Consider the following 16,480-nt stretch of genomic DNA (forward strand, 5'->3'; position numbering starts at 1 on the left):
TTGCATGAAAATGATTGAACTCTCTTTTTCTTGGTTTTTCACTAAGTCATACTGAAATTCCTTCATTTAGTGTTTTGGTGAGGTTTCAGAGTACAGAAATTTCTTTTTTTTTTCTTGATTTTTTGGAAATAAAATCACCACTCAGATTCCACATTAGTTACCAGAGTACCATTGCTAAATAATATACTGTGCCCAAAAATCCTGACTTTTGCAGATGTTTCCAACTAATATTATTTTGAATCCACAAAATCGTTGTCAGCTACTCCCAAATTCCAAATACATCTCTGCTCTGTAAAATGGGCCAGGGTGGGTTTAGGGGTTAAAAAAATATATATCTGTGAGATAACTATTGTGTTCATCTCCTTTGGCTGGCAGCATAAGGCCACATAAAATGCCAATAGTCAACGATCCAAATAAATCATGGGTGAGGGAGGGCCTGGGCTGGCTGCAGGTCAGTTCTCCAAATTCGTTCTATTCATACACCCTTCCTTGAAAGCTGTCTCTTTGCCGTTTTCAGAATAAGATGGCACAGGTGGACAGAAAAATTCAGAAGGTATTGGGAAAATGACGAGCAACCCTTCTGAAGAGAAAATAAACTACTTCATTGAGATGCTATCTTTAAACATATAGTCACTCAAAAGTAATTGAACGTCACTTATTAACTTCAAAATAAAGGCACCTTTTATTTTCACAGTTCTAGCTATGGTTAGAATTGCACACTAGAATTGGATAGTACAATGTTTTCATATGGCAAACTCCCTCCCCACAGTTCAATATATTGCCAAAAAGCTATCATAAAGTGAAATTCATTTCTAAAAGAAGTTTGGATATTCCCTCTGCCCAATTAGGAGGTTTAAGGGTAATTAGACTAGCTGTAATAGTAATAGCTGACCTTTCCGGGGATGTTGATACATTTGTGAGGGACATCTGTCTGGCATAGTCTCTTCTAAAATTACTGGGGGAAAGGGAAAGAGAGGAAGGAAGCGAGAGACTTTCTGTCCTCCACTCCCACCCGAGGCTCTGAATCAAAACCTCACTTACTTGATGACTTAATGTCCTGGTGGTTTGAATATGTGGGAGAGGAGAGGGTGTTAAATTTAGTTGTTTTACCTTCTATCTCAGCACAGAAACAAGACACAATCTCATCAGATTGAGAAATATCACCTTTGTGTAAATGACAGCTTTCCAGATATACGGAAAAGACTGACCTTGCTCTTATCAGTGGGCTTACTTTAAAACCACAGACTCATTTTTCTTCCTTTACCTTGGATTTGGGGGGAGGCAAGTGTTTTCCTGCCTAAATTCAAATTGATGCTCACTGGCCCCAATTCCCTGGGTTCCTTTAAACTCATGTGCAGGGAGCACCCTTACTGAGCTTACGCTAGGTTTTTAAAAACTGTTTTAAGTAAGAGGAGACTGAGAAACGTGAACAGAAAGCAACCTCGGGCAACTGGCATCACATTCTCTTCATTTTCTTTGTTCAAAATGTGGGCTGTCACTGCTCCTGTAATCCTTTTCAAAAAGAACCTGCATTTTGCTGGGCCTTGCTGGATCCGGGGAGGTTGTCGTTATTTTCTCCCCAATTTGTGGGAAATCAAAGTTCCTCTGGTACCAGGGTCAGAGTAAAATAAAAATGTCAAAGTGGGTGGGTACAGGGTTTAGGATGAGCTATTGCAGGTGTGCGGGGACGAGAGTCGAGCTTGTCTGAGCGGGCAAGCCCTCACACACACACACACACCCCACACACACACCATTGCTTTTTCGCGCAGTGCTGCGGTCAGCCAGCTACGCCGCCAAGCCTGGGCTGCGAGGGAAGGGGCGGGCTTCGGCGAAGAATGCTGGGTCCCCGAGATGCCCTAGCTGCAGCCAGCCAAGGTAGAATCTCTATGTCCACAGAGAGACAGCGGGACCTGCGCGCGGGGGGTGGGGGGAGGGGGGGGCGGAAGAGTGTGACCCTCAGTGATCACGCCTATTGGCCTCGATCTGTCCTGGTCTCCGCGGCTGCGTGGGCACCTGGGCTCCTGGGCTCCTGCTCAGACCAGACCCTGGGCTCGCGGGCCAGGGCTAAGCCAGGACCTGGCGCAGGGGAGGGCGGAACGGGCCCCTGCAGCCAGCTTGCGCCTAGGCGGCAAGTGACACTGGGAGCTACACGCCCACTTCCCGCCTCTAGGGGGGCACTGTGTGGATGTTTGGTTCAGGTTCGCTCTTTTGCCTCCAGAGAAAACAAAGGTGGTTTTTGCCGTTTTCCCAAACATCCAAGGCGGGAGGGTTGGGGTAGGGGCGGGAAGGATGTTATGCTCCACCTGTGCGCCTAGGTCGCCAGAAGCTCTAAGGAGCCTGCAGAACTCGACACCAAGGCAAGCTGGCTTCCAAAAAGGCTTGCGCAAAACTGGGCTGAATGGTGTCCTTATTTATTTATTTTTATTTAAATCTTCTTTAAAATCGGTTACCGCGCTCGGCACGGCTCACCATTTATAAACCGAACTGAAGACTGGGAGCCATTACCCATTTATTATTCGGGCAAAACCAAAACCTCAGCCCCGAAACTATTTGCCTTAAAATATTCACATCTTGAAGACAAATATATCTTTAAGGGTGCATTTGTTTCCAGTGTTGCAGCCTGAGAATCGATGTCAGACTTTTTGTTTTTGTTTTTGTTTTAATGGGTAATCACTGGAGTTCCCTAATGCACGCGGCGTCTCCCTTGGTTCTGGGCTCTCCGAGCTCCCAAGCCCTGCCCCCGCCGCCACCTCAGGTCTCACCACCGCTATCTCCTTAACGCTCTTTCCACCACCTGACCCAGCCGTACGGACAGCCTAGTCTTGATTCGCCCCTAAACTTACGGGATGCAGGACTCCCCTGTGACATCCTCCTCCCCAGGGGGCTGTGATGGGAGTGGGGAGTGCTTGGGGAGGATGGAGAGCAACGCCAGAAGCCGGTCCAAGCCTGCCGAGCTCTCAGAAAAGGAAAGGGAACAACGACGCACGTTTCGCAATCAAAATGCATCCTTTCAACGCTTCGAAAATGAAACCTAAAATCCCAGCAGCTGTTTTACTGGTTGAAGAGACTACATACAACAGCCCTCTCTGACCTCCCTGCATTCTCTAGGCCGACTCCTCTTGCAGTCCCCAAAAGTTACCGCAACTTTAAAGGACTCACGCCGAGGAGACCGGGGGCTGCCGGGGGCTGCCGGGGGCTGGGTAAGGCCTCCTGGACTCCTCGAAAGCAGCTCGCACGGGAGGGGCCGGATGCGGGGCGCCAACAACGCAGATGGGGCGGGTTCGGGTGGGGGACTTCAAAGAGAAAGTGCCGGGATCGAACACTAACGAGGCAGAAGGGACCGACCCCAGAGAGCTGAACTGAAGTGTGGGAGCTGGAGGCGGTCGGGCGGGCGGGGTCGGTAGAGGTGCAGGGGCGGTCAGTACTGGCTTCAGCCACCGCCTTTTCCCCCCCAGAGGGAGCTGCTCCGCTCCCGGGAGGAGTCTTCGGACTCCCTGGACTTCCTGTCTGAGAAGACGAGGATCCCCTAGGGGATTCCTGGGGAAGGCGCTACCCTCCCGGCGCTCACCAGGCGCGGAGAGCCCACCTCCTGCCCCACCTCGCCAACCCCGGGCGCACACACTCTCAAATCTCCAGTGTGAGGCCGGGGCTCTCCCAAGGGACCTTTGCCACCACGCATCAAACTTTTTTCTCTCCCCAAGTGCGAGAACCCCCACTTCCCCCCTTCCACACTCCCCCCCCCCCTTCTCTCCCATTCCGTCTCTCTCTGGGTTTCTCTGTCTCGCTCTCTCTCGCTTTAGCCTGAGAGTCCTACTCCTCGCGGTACAAAGCCTCCGGCCTCAAGCTCGGGGGTGCGCCGTTCGCGGTACCCTTGGCCCCCAGCTCGCCGCCGGGCAGCCCCGAGAAACACCTCGGTAGCCCCTCGGCCCCGGTCCCCGGCTCCCTATTGGCCCCCGGTCCCCGCCCCCCCCCACGGCCCCCTCCCCCTTCCGCGGCCCAGAGTGGCGTCAGCACGCCTCCCCGGCGTGGGGTTTAAATGCCCACTAGCGGGAGCACCGACGCTTCTGTCCCGGAGCAGCGTCCGGGTTGAAATTGCCGGGTGGGAGGGGAGCCTGCGAGCGAGCGGGATCCCGAGCCGCGGAGCGCGCTGCCCACCGCTCCGCCCGCAGATGACTCGGGAGCTCGAGCCCAAGCGCCGCCCATGCAGCATCCCTGCGCTCCACCGACCGAGAGTTGATGATAAAATACTTAGCCGTCTCCGCTGCGGTGAGCCATGAGCTGTCTGGATGTTATGTACCAAGTCTATGGTCCTCCCCAGCCTTACTTTGCAGCCGCCTACACCCCCTACCACCAGGTACGTGTCTCCCCCGGGCCGGGACCTCGGAGACGGGTGGCGCGCCCCCGCTGCCTGGAGCACCGCCTGTACCCCGAGGTCCGGGACGCCTCCGCACGGGTCCGGGGCGTCCTACCAGCGGCGGGAACCTCGGGGATGCGGCGATTGCCGGCGCTGCCACACGGTCGCTTGAGCTAACCCTTTAGCGTGTCCACTTGCGCTCCGGGGAAAGCAGCTAAGCCCTGTTAATGCGTGCCCCGTCCTTCCGGGGAACAATCAGACGAGGTTCGTGTGAGCTGAATTGCCTCCTTAGAGTCTGTCGGACTCCAGATTCTTCGGTGCGGGGTAAGGGGAGCTGCGATCAACGCTCACGCAGGGAAAACCAAACTTTGGTCTCAAAGGTGAGAGTGACAAGAGAACAAAAGTAAAGACCTGCCTGTGCCTCCTTCTGTCTGAAATGCAAAGATCCGGCCACTCATCCCTGCAAGCTTATCTAAGGAGTAACTTTATTCCGTTTAAATTCTCAAAGGATCAGGCCAATTAATTCCGGAACCAGAGAATTCGTTACAAAGAGAACTGCGCAAAAGCATGGGTTTTATCATCTTTGCTCTGCAAAGTTCTGGGGATTATTATTGGGGTGCAGTTGACCTGGCAGAGGAGGGCTTCAAAGATAATATTCTTTTCGCTTTTCTTGAGGCTGAGTAGCTGCATCAGGCTGTCCTGCTCTCCACAGGACAGTGGTTACCTGTAAGAAGACCACTTAACCCCAATTGGGCAAACTCTTGAAGTTTCCTTTAATTATTCCATTTTCTCTCTTCTCCGAGCTGAGTCTGGGCGACCAGTTTTTCTTCCCATTTCCTCAGCTAGTGTAGTAAAAACTGAGGACCGTAGTCCAGTAAAAGAGTAAGTTCACACACCCAGGAGGCCGTAGGGGTCCCAAGCAGATTTCAAAGTGAGGGCTTGGACCCCCGCTTCAGAGAGACAGAAGTACATCCGGACCCCCAGTCCAAGTTTTTGCCCATTTTGCTTGCAAATTCGGAACGTCTATTCGAAAATTTCCTGCTGAATTAATGATGGAAGGAGTAGGTTTTGCTTTTTGCTTTTTTCCTTCTACCTCCCCCCCCCCTTTTTAAACTTTCCATCCAGGGAGTTTGTTTAGTCTCACAATATTCGTTTGGGGAATCCTCAGAGTCCCTCATTATAAGCCAAGCGGGAATGTGGTGACAGTGGTGATATTGCTAAATAACTACAGTCTTTTGGCTTCAGTGTCTGAGATGGTTCCTTCCCAGGCTGTGACTATTGCAAAGAGGAAAGGTGGGTTGATTTTCTGTCTGCTTGGTCCTTTCTCTCCCCTGGGCCTGGACCAATAATCTATTCCATTAAGATCTCCGTTCATCTTTGTATGATCAGCCCGCTTTGAGGCCATCTCTCCCTGCATAAATGCTTTAACACTGCATTCAGTCCATTGCTCACTTCTAAGAAAATATTTCAGCAACCACACTTGGTTTTTAAAATCGCTACCAGACAGCCATAATTCACTCAACCTCACAGCCAAGATCTTCTTCTCTCCCTTTTATTACTTGTTTCCCCAATGTGCATAGAGATGGTGAAAGCAGAAGTGCTCAGGTTTTTCCTTACTCAAAAGAAGACTTCCTTAAAAACTGAGCTAGACTCTTGAGTGGGCATTTTATGGGTGACCAAACAAATGTCAACTTGCATTTATTTAAATGATCCATGTCAGGATGTCATTCCACGTTTTTACCCCACATGATTCCTTCCCAAATAGAACTACCTCATACCTCTTTGCAGTTCTTCATTCACATTCCTGGCTGTGCTGCACAGAGTGGATTTTGGTGTTTTCGTGCTCTGTCACAACGATGCTTAAAGTCTTGCATCTTGTGCATCTACCTTGGATTCTTAAGCAGGGGACAATCAGGCCCAAACTGGAATTGGATGTCCTTCACCCTTGGAGCCTGATTTTAAAAATACATCTGCCCTGAGCCTGGCTCTGCGGTCAAACTCCGCTTATATCCTGGCTGCTTAGGCATCTTCTGGGACCTTTACCCTGACACCTTCAGAGAGCTTTCCGTGTGGTCTAGCGGCGATTCTGGGGAGACAGAGACACCAAGAAAGGCAGTCTGCCTGTCAAGAAGCTCGCACAAGTTACTGAGCACAGGGGCTTATGCATGAATGTCAGTTTTCCCCTGGATACCTTAGGGATCTGACCCCAACTTGCCATCTCTTTTGAAGCTGACTCCTCTATTCTTCCTCTCTTTGAGCAGAAACTAGCCTATTACTCCAAAATGCAGGAAGCCCAAGAGTGCAACGCCAGCCCCAGCAACAGCAGCGGCAGCTCCTCCTTTTCCAGCCAAACTCCAGCCAGCATAAAAGAGGAAGAAGGCAGCCCAGAGAAAGAGCGCCCACCAGAGGCAGAGTACATCAACTCCCGCTGCGTCCTCTTCACCTATTTCCAGGGAGACATCAGCTCCGTGGTGGATGAGCACTTCAGCAGAGCCCTGAGCCAGCCTAGCAGCTATTCCCCAAGCTGTACAAGCAGCAAAGCACCCAGGAGCTCGGGGCCCTGGCGGGGTGAGTAAAGGGCCCGCTTCTAGGGGCAAATAGAGAGCCCTCTCAGCCTGGGGCCCAGCCACAGAGGCTCGAGGGAAGGCAGCTGAAGGAATCCTAGGTGTCAGAGGAGTTGAGGATGGGCATGTGGGGAGAGTAAGTAAAAGGAAGGAAGAAAGACCTCTCCTTGCAGAGGCAGAGCAGAGTAGAGCAGCGACCTAGAAAAACCACCAGCTTTGGAATTGGGAGTCCTGGGTTTCGTGCTGGCTCCACCAACTTCCCAGCAACATGACCTTGGGCAAGTCTCTTAACCTCTTTGAGGTCACTCTCTTTACTGGTCTCTAAAATTAGAATGATACCTGCCCTCTTAACTATCCCTGGAGATGGCTGTTCAGCAAACAGAAAACTGTGTGTAAATGCTGCGGAAATGTGAGGTTTCCAACACTCTCCCAAGCCCTGAGGGAGATCTGCATCTACAACAACTTACAGGGCACTTGTAAGTTCCTGCAAATTTGCCCAGAGAAAAAAAGTCTTAGACCCCACTGTCAGCAAAACCTGCTGAAGAATGTCTCCTAAACCGTCCGTATGCTTTTTGCCAGGTTTGAATTCCTTAGGAAATTTTGAAGCAGAAAATGTCTTTCAGAAAGAAAATTAAAGTACCAAAGAAATAAAAATTTAGGTACAGCTGAAACATCTCTAAGGATTTTCACCAAACACACCCCCCTCTTTATTCTACCCTTCTCACAAAGCACTGCTTTCTCTAGCCTGGGACAATGATTTATTGGACAAGTCAACTAAATCTCCCTTCCATTCTGAAATCTCAATCTCCTTTAATTTCCAGGACAAGGAAACAAACTTTCTCACTAAACTTAATTTTTGATGTGTACCGAGCTGAGAAACGAAGACTTTGCTGTAAAAAGGAACACAAGTATTACATTTTATGGGGAAATGACAACCCCCACCCTCCCTTTTTTTCTTAAGAGTGTCTGACAGTTTGTGCAAGCCTTGCCTAGATAAGATCCCAAATCATGAGTTTTGAACACAGAACATTCTTTTTATTCTCCAGTTGCCTAAATATTTTTAACAGGAAGACAGTTCACCACTTAGAATGCATTTTTAATTTTTAATTCTTTAGAATGTTCTGCAGATGCCTTCCCCAGAGGAGATGCTCAGTACAGGTCCCTAGGATTAAATCTTTCTTTCCCTCCCCTTCCACTAAAGGCAACACATTTGACCTAAATGCTGTTCTCTTAAAAATGCCTCCAGGCACTAGGGGTCAACAATGATACTGGCAATAATAATTATTATTCCTGGCGTCCACACTTTAACGAACAAATATTATTAATTAAAACGTAAAAGATCTGTCCCTTTGTGTCCCTCTGCAAATAATACAGCTGCCCTTTAAGTAAGTCTAGTTTACTCTTTTGCTTGAGTTCTTGGAAAAAAATATTTGAAAGAAGGTTTCTAGAAAGGAGGCTAATAATAGCAAGACTTCGAAATATGTCGATGGACTTCCAGTCTATCAGAGGCCCTGGAGGGGCACATTTTCTGGAGCTGGGGAGGGTGAAACGCGAGAGGGGGTAGTGAAATCTCTAGGCTGCCGACCAAGAGTGGGAAGAGGTATCTTTAGCTAGGGGAGAGAGAGGCTGCGGGTTGGGAATGGGAGGCCGTGTCTGCCCCGGAGCCGCCGAGGCAGCGCAGCCCGCAGTGGAGGAAGCTCCCAGCGCCCCAAAACTGGAACTGCAGAGGGGAATCTCACCGCTCTGCCTCCCCAGCCTGTTCTGGGGTTTCCGCACTGGAAATGCGTCTGCGAATCCGAGGAAGCCGCCCTCCTTCCCAAAGAGTTTCTCCCATTTTGCGGTGCCTCGACCTCGAATTCGCAGGGTGCATCCGCCTCCGAAAGACGCCGCCCCCGTGGGCGGGCAGCGGGTCGGCTCCCGGCCGCGGCTCGCCCGCACTTTGCCCGCCTGGCGCGTTCAGCGCTCCCGCTTCCATCTACCTGCGGTGACGCGCTCCTCTCTTCCTTTCCTCCCCTGCGCCTCGCCTACCTGCAGACGGCTCCTTCCCGATGAGCCAGCGCAGCTTCCCCGCCTCCTTCTGGAACAGCGCGTACCAGGCTCCGGTGCCCGCGCCGCTGGGCAGCCCGCTGGCCACCGCACACTCGGAGTTGCCCTTCGCCGCCGCCGACCCCTACTCGCCCGCCGCGCTGCACGGCCACCTGCACCAGGGCGCGGCCGAGCCCTGGCACCACGCGCACCCGCACCACGCGCACCCGCACCACCCCTACGCCCTGGGCGGCGCCCTCGGCGCCCAGGCCGCCGCCTACCCGCGGCCCGCCGCCGTGCACGAGGTCTACGCGCCGCACTTCGACCCGCGCTACGGGCCGCTGCTGATGCCGGCAGCGTCTGGGCGCCCGGCCCGCCTCGCGCCCGCGCCGGCGCCCGCGCCCGGCAGCCCGCCCTGCGAGCTCTCCGCCAAGGGCGAGCCGACCGGCGCAGCGTGGGCCGCGCCCGGGGGACCCTTCGCGAGCCCCGCGGGGGACGTGGCCCAGGGTCTGGGACTCAGCGTGGACTCAGGTAAGCGGGAGAGGGACCTTGGCCTCCCCGGACCCCTCCTGCCCTGTGTCCGACCCTGGGTTGAGCCCCGGACCTCCCTTAGTTCTCCTTGGAGACCCCAGTGACCTTGTGGCCCAGGGGTCTGCATGGCAGGGTTGTGCTTCAGTAAACAGATGACCCAGTGTCATCGGTGTGGGCAGAATGAGAAAGTAGGCTTCCCCCCCCCCCAAATTAAATTTAAATAAATAAATAAGTAATAAATAAATTTGTTGGAAAGGTTCTATAGCTCTGCGCTGTTCAATCCTGTAGCCGGTAGCCACTTGAAAGGTGGCCAGGAGGAACTGGGATGTGCTTACGTGCCTGATACACACTGGATTTCAAAACTGTACCAAAAAAGAATGTGAAATTCATCTCACTGGTATTTTTATGTTGACTGCATGTTGAAATACTTTCGACACGTTGCATATTGAACATACTGGGTTCAATAAAATATATTGCGAAGATTCATTCTCACCTGGTTCTTTTTACTCTTTTTCAATGTGGCTGCTAGAAAATTTAGAATTATGCCTGTGGCCCCCATTGTGTTTTTATTGGACAGCGCTGATCTAGAGGACCTGCTCAGAGTGTAGTTCATAATCTTCTAAAGTTTGGGGGGGGGGGGCACTGTCTCCTGGTGACAGTTATAAGGAAAGGAAAGTATGATTTTGTTATCAACTTAATCGCCAATTAAATAGGTGTCTTAAAATGTAAAACTTAAGGAGAATGTGCTCTTAATGACAATCCTGAATTTCTGACTTAAGGAGTTGAATTTGAAAGGTACATTCAAATAAGGGTTTACTCTTCTGCTTGCTTTACTTTTAGGGCATAACCAAAAAAATGGTTATATTATAAATGCAATCATTGGCTTGTAGTCTTGCCCACTCGCCCTTCTTTCAGGTGAAGATTTGACATTTCTGTTTGCTTTGCTTTTACTTTCATTGCCCTTTAGATGAATTCTGTGACATTTGCAATAAAACTGTGGCGTTTGTCTTTCTCTTTCCTTAAATACCTGTGCCTTCCCGTCCCCAACCCCTTCTCTCTCCCTCTCTTGTTTTTCTTCTCCGTCTCTCTCTCTCTCTCTCTCTCTCTTGTTTTCTCTCTGTTTTCAGGTTTGCAGCCTCAGGACAAAAGCAAGGATCTGTACTGGTTTTAGACAGCCCACCTTCTTCCCCGTAGGTCTCTGCATAGCGCACTTGATGGCACTCAGCTGAAATCGAGTGGGTTTGTAACAGCTTCTGATCTTGGTTTGCAGCTCGTCGCTATTCCCTCTGTGGTGCATCCCTCCTGAGCTGATCTGCTGACCCAGGGTTTCCCCTTCCCTTTCCCTTCTGACCAGCCATGGAGGCTCAGCATCTGTGCCTCTCACTTCATGGATGAGGACATGGGGGAAGGCAGAGACTTCAAACTTCTCCGTGTATTGGGAAAACCAAAACACACATCTACAGAAATATTGTCAAACCATAATTCCTTCTGTGGAAAGAGCAGATCCAAAGACTGAATTATGTTGAATGACTTTTGGGCACATCACTGGAAATATCTGCGGTGAGGTCACTTAGATGATACGATGTCATAAATTTTCCTGGAAAGAGGAGGAAAAAAAGAGACTTTTTGGTGTGAATATTTTTTATGCTGATGTGAATTATTTCATTAAGTAGTGTGGCCATAGCACTACGGATGTCAGTATCCTCACATTTGAAATGTATTGGTATTTGCATCAAAGACTGTGGTAGAGAAGTAAAAGAGGCCAATTCCTTCTTCCTCACCTCATAGCCTCCAGTTCCCTTCCTGCCAGCTCCCTCGCTGCAATACCCACTCCAGACACAAAGACACACTTTTTTCCTTTGGACTGTGAACATGGAAGCCTCAGCCTAAATGTGAGTGGCAAGTGGCTTATCTGGAGCCACCTGCCCAAGTCTTACTGAAATGCAGCTGTTGTAGGACAACTGTTTAAAACTCCAGAAATACATCGACCAAGGTGGCACTTCCCAGTGTTTGGCACAACAATTGCAATTGCACTGGATATATTTTATATGTGTGTGTGTGTAGATATATATCATATTTTTTACAAGGAACGTTTTACGATGAAAGAAGAAACCCTTCTCTGCCTTCTCTCCCACAAATTCTGCCTCTCCTTCTATCCTCCTCTGGATGAAAAGAAGCAACAAGAGATCCCCAACTGTCTCTGTGAAGAACTAGGAATCACCACAAGGGGAAGAAATGTCCATGGAGTCTCTAATACCTCGAATATTCCTCTCAGTCTCTATGGTCATGATTTGGGCACTTCAGTTTGGGGACAGGGGAAGGGGTCTGTGCGTGGGCAAAATTGAAGGTGATGAGGAAGAAGGAACAAACATTAAAGATGTCTCTTTACTACAAGGTAACTGTGTTATTTCATAAGAAGAAAATAAATGTCCTAGTCTTTCTCCAGTAGAATAAAATAATTTATAGTAGTACAATCTGATGTCAGTAAGTACCATTACTTTATATGTAGAGTGCTCTGTGTTTTTCCAAAGTGTGTGCCATTCTGTGAAAGCTGATAACTCTTTTCCACTTCCCATCAACCCTGGAGGTGAGAAGTTAGGTAGCCCACCTCTGTTTCACAAATGAGAAAATTGTGGCCCACGGAAGCCCAGGGCTTATCTGTCAGCATTCCCTGGGTTAAAAGCAGAGATGATGCTGAAAAGGCTACCTGTGCACCATTCAGTCAGGTACATTATTATTGTTACTTCGTAAATTCTAGACTCTTAAAACAGTATTCAGTTAAAAGGTGTTTTGGGAATATTGGTTATATTATATTTTAATAAGCTAGGCTACGAAACCAAACCTACTAGGAGGAAGAAAAAAAAAGGAAAAGAGAGAGAGAGAGAGAGAGAGATTATTTAAGAAATTAGTGGTCTTTCTCTTAATTTTCTCTTGATGCCAAAGTTGCGTTCACTCACTTCATTCACTAAAATGCCCAAGGGAGAGATTTTGTGTTATGTACCAATTGCCCTTGCAGACTGTGAAAACATGAAAAGATGAGTTCAAACACTGACCTCCATTGTAACGTGAGAAACAAATTTATCTTGGATGATCATCTCAGGAGTTGGGGCGGTAAGGGACCCTACTCAGTGTACGGCTTAGGGGAGTTACCCAGCCCCTCTTTCCATCATTATGGTCATCACAAGAACCTATCACTGGTGTTGCTCATACGGAAGGTACTCTCTGGTCATGCTGCCCAGATGTGATAACATTCATAACAACTAATGCTGTTTCTCAGGCACTGGTCTGAGGGCTTTGCATGCAGGTTAACTCATTTAAGTCTCACAGCAATTCTATGTTATATTTATTATCATGATCCCCTTCTTACTGACGAGACAACAGAGGCTCACAGAGGAGAAATAATTTGCCCAGTCACACAGCCATTAAATGGCAGAGCCAGGGTTCCAACCCACTGCAGTAACTACTACTTGCCCTCTTCTAGTTTGTCTTCAGTGGCTCAACTTTGGGTCCACTTTGCCCTCCACAGTAGATGAATAAGGAAGGGAAGAAGGCAGGGCAGCCAAGGATGACACATCATAGAACTTACAAAGTCCCTGGTCTCAAAGGAACTATCCTAAGACATTTTCACGCCCCTTCATCAAATGATACTAACTATAGACCATTCAGTCAGAGGCAGATTTCCATTCTCCTCCAGGAGGCAATTATTATTGCTTCTCTTATTAATTCACTTCAGTATTTTCCAGACTTCACTGCTCTGAAGCTCCTCACGCCCAACCCGACCAAGTCGTGTCAGAGTTAGCCTGAGGTTTGGACATTGAAGCAATAACTAAAATTAACTTTGGACTTCTCTGTGGATTTTTTTAATCCATGTTCCATTGGCACGGATCACTGGTATATACAAGCATAAATAAAATGCATTAAGTTCCGGCTCGCTTTTTAGAATTTGCCGCTGAGTATGCACTTAGGGAAGGAAGCACGGTCGTGCGTTCTTTGCTGGACATGGTCTCCAAGTGTCCCCACTGGAAGAGGCTGTGCCCCTGCCCCACTGCGACAGCGCTCACAGGATCTCTGCTCAGAACCCACAGGGAGCACTTTCCCAGCTACGGGCCCCTGGTTACTGAAACCCCTCTCCTGAGCTGCATCTGACCTGAATATCAGGTTGCCGGTGAGGAGACTCATTCACTGGAACTGGCCTTTGGGGCCAGACCATCCAGACTCCAGTGACCTGGCACATAGGACACACGGGTCCCAGCATTTCCCTCCGTGTTGTATGTTCCCAAAGTAGAAATGCACAATGACCTAGAACTATAATGATTCTGTCCGTGTGGTAAGAGCATCAAAGAGAACCTCGGTGAAAGAAGAGTCCTGACTGACAGGCGGTAGGCCCACCAAACCCTCGCAAAATGCGAATTCCCATGCCTGTCATTAATTTTCATGAAATGATGCAGCTTTGAGAAGGCAAACTAGTGGTTGACAAAAGGACATTCAAGGGAATGAAAGATGACAGGAGACAAGGCAAACATGACGTTTTCTCGCGTGTTACACCTGGTTGGGAGCCCGAGGGAAAGATAAGCTTCTGCTCCCCTCATCCCCGCTGGCACTGGCGGCCTCCTCACGCACTCTTCCCTCCGCGCTTGGCCTCCGCTGAGCCAGAGGTGATGAAAAGGGGAGAGACAGCGCTGCGCCACCAAGTAATCCTTTTGCCGATTGCCCTCTGGCTGAGAACTCAGTCACCCAGCTTCAGGGAACTCTATCTGTTCTACTCCTTTAGTTTAAAAGGAGTTTCCAGCCTGTCTCATTTCCCCCTTTGAAGTTCTATTTCAACGTGTGGCAAATTCTAGCAATGACTTAAGATTGATTTGGGCCTGGATGGGAAGGAGGGCAGAGGTGGTGGATGTGAGGACTTAGATCCCCTGACTGGAAGCTTCTCTTGACACTCTTTCTGGGTAAGTACTGCACTTTCTGTGCTCATTTTTATCTGAGGAAACAACTCTTAAGATCAATTTAACCTCCAGTTTGCTCAGAATCATAAACCCTGCGTTCATGTGCAGACACCCATAACCCTCCTATCGAAATAAACAAGAATTTTTTTTAACACGCAGCGATTGATCACTGTGGGGTTGGAGGAGATAAAAAAAAATTAATAAAAACTTAGACAAACTGCTTTCCATATAAATGCTTTTTCTGTAAATTGCACTTTAATTTTTTTTTTAAGTTTATTTACTTTGGGAGAGAGACGGAGAGAAAGCAAGCAGGGGAGGAGCAGAGAGAGGGAGAGACAGAATCCCAAGCAGGCTCCAAGCTAACAGCGCAGAGCCCTACATGGGCCTTGAACTCACAAACGTTGAAATCATGACCTGAGCCGAAATCAGGAGTTGGATGCTTAACAGACTGAACCACCCAGGCGCCCCTCTATAAATTCCATTTTAAATGTAATTCTTATAGTCAAAGCATTAAAGAAAAATTGAAAGCTATTTGCAAAGACTTTAAAAATAAATGAAACCAGGGGCACCTCGTTGGCTCAGTCCATTAAGCAACCAACTTTTGATTTCGGCTCAGGTCAGGATCTCTCCATTCATGAAACTGAGCCCCAACTAGAGCTCCATGCATGAAGCCTACTTGGGATTCTCTCTCTCCCCCTCTCTCTGCCCCTCCCCAGTCGTGCTCTCTCTCAATAATAAATAAATAAACTTAAAAAAAAAATAAATGAAACCAAAAAACCTAAGATTTGTTTATAAAATTGCATTAACTCTGTTAACAATATACCTGCAAATAATTCACATTTTGATCATACTTATCAAAGTCCATACTCTATATATTCCATTTTCCTTGCAAGACTTTTAGGAATTAATATTATTCATTATTTATTACATATTCCTAAAATCTGGAGTAAAGGAATAAATGTCCTGAAGGCAGTATCATTATTAGATTTGCTGTTTATACATAACTGAAGTTTTGGCATTTATACAAGCAACATGGTTAAGCAAACATAAATCTCCCATTTCCCCATGAATAAATTAAACTCTAACAATATGCATATGGTCTCCTCACAACAGAACCTATCTACAAATCTTTCTCTCTCCTTCACACACACACACACACACACACACACACACACACACACACTGATGCAGGCCTAAAGGGAAATCAGAGACACCGTGCCCTCAGACAGGCACAGACACAAATGATTATTCTCACTTGACAGACCAACTGTACCGCTCTTTCCTTGTATTTCACTCCAGCCCCAGAGGGCTGGATCAGGAAAGAGACACTTGATAGCTGCTGGTTCCGTGGCTGAAATATTTGTAAAGTTAACGCATAATCTGAAAGCAGAAGCTAATAAATTATAGAGTGCTAATTGGAGCTGGAGTGGAGCTGTCAATCACGTTATCCCAAACAGAGAGACCCTCATACCCTAAAAAGGCAAAGCAGCCTACAGGAACAGCTCCCAGTTGTTTCCAGCCTTCACCTGAACCCCAGCATAAACATCGAGTCCAGGCAGAGTGGCCTCAGGCAGAGTTGGTAGAAGTGATTCTGCTAATCCAACCTCACTTTAAGAAGACACAGATTCTCTTTTAGGAGGAACGAGTAAAATCGTTTCACCAAAGTATTGTGTTCCGAGTAAAATAGTTTTACTGAAGTATTAATGTTTAGAGAAACATATTTACAGAAATATATATATATATATGTATATATATATATATCAAATTTACTAGGACACTTACTACTTGGGTAAAATGTTAACCTTTATTTGGAGTTTTTCACTTAAAAAAAAACAAGTTTAACTCAATAAGAGAAAAATCTCAAGTTCTCCACAAATTAATGTCATATCTACCTCAAGTTAAAGTACCTCTAGGAGTTTTCCAATATACTCTTACAGAACCCAGTCCTATAGAACAAAAATAAGATGTCCACACTTCCAATGCCTTACTGGAACTCATTCAGTTCCTCCTGAAAGAGCAGCAGCAGATTTTTTATTCTTTTGTTTTGTTCTTATAAAATCCTG

At 48.1% G+C, this 16,480-nt stretch overlaps 1 protein-coding gene across 5 annotated transcripts; it reads left to right on the top strand.

Moving 5' to 3' along the window:
* Positions 1-1,750: 1,750 nt before the first annotated feature.
* On the top strand, positions 1,751-11,948 carry VGLL2 (vestigial like family member 2). 5 transcript variants are annotated; one of them, XM_023254288.2, is made up of 4 exons: positions 1,751-1,875; positions 6,616-6,922; positions 8,953-9,474; positions 10,602-11,948. In XM_023254288.2, exons 2-4 carry the CDS (start codon positions 6,637-6,639, stop codon positions 10,643-10,645), a joined length of 852 nt encoding a protein of 283 aa, XP_023110056.2. In that variant the 5' UTR covers positions 1,751-1,875; positions 6,616-6,636; the 3' UTR covers positions 10,646-11,948. The 5 variants fall into 5 exon arrangements, with proteins under 5 accessions (XP_023110056.2, XP_011280987.3, XP_023110055.1 ...); XM_011282685.4 differs by lacking the exon at positions 1,751-1,875 and adding an exon at positions 4,051-4,354; XM_023254287.2 differs by lacking the exon at positions 1,751-1,875 and adding an exon at positions 4,051-4,354 and having other exon boundaries at positions 10,745-11,948.
* The last annotated feature ends 4,532 nt before the right edge of the window (positions 11,949-16,480 follow it).

The sequence above is a fragment of the Felis catus genome, chromosome B2 (genome assembly GCF_018350175.1).
Source record: "Felis catus isolate Fca126 chromosome B2, F.catus_Fca126_mat1.0, whole genome shotgun sequence".
NCBI classification, from domain to species: Eukaryota; Metazoa; Chordata; class Mammalia; order Carnivora; family Felidae; genus Felis; species Felis catus.

Excerpts from the sequence above, each read along its gene's own strand:
- VGLL2 (XM_023254285.2), top strand. The coding sequence starts at position 4,582 with ATGCGTGCCCCGTCCTTCCGGGGAACAATCAGACGAGGTTCGTGTGAG. Across the intron at positions 6,923-8,952 it reads GAGCTCGGGGCCCTGGCGGG|ACGGCTCCTTCCCGATGAGC; the intron begins GTGAGTAAAGGG and ends GCCTACCTGCAG. Across the intron at positions 9,475-10,601 it reads GGGACTCAGCGTGGACTCAG|GTTTGCAGCCTCAGGACAAA; the intron begins GTAAGCGGGAGA and ends CTCTGTTTTCAG.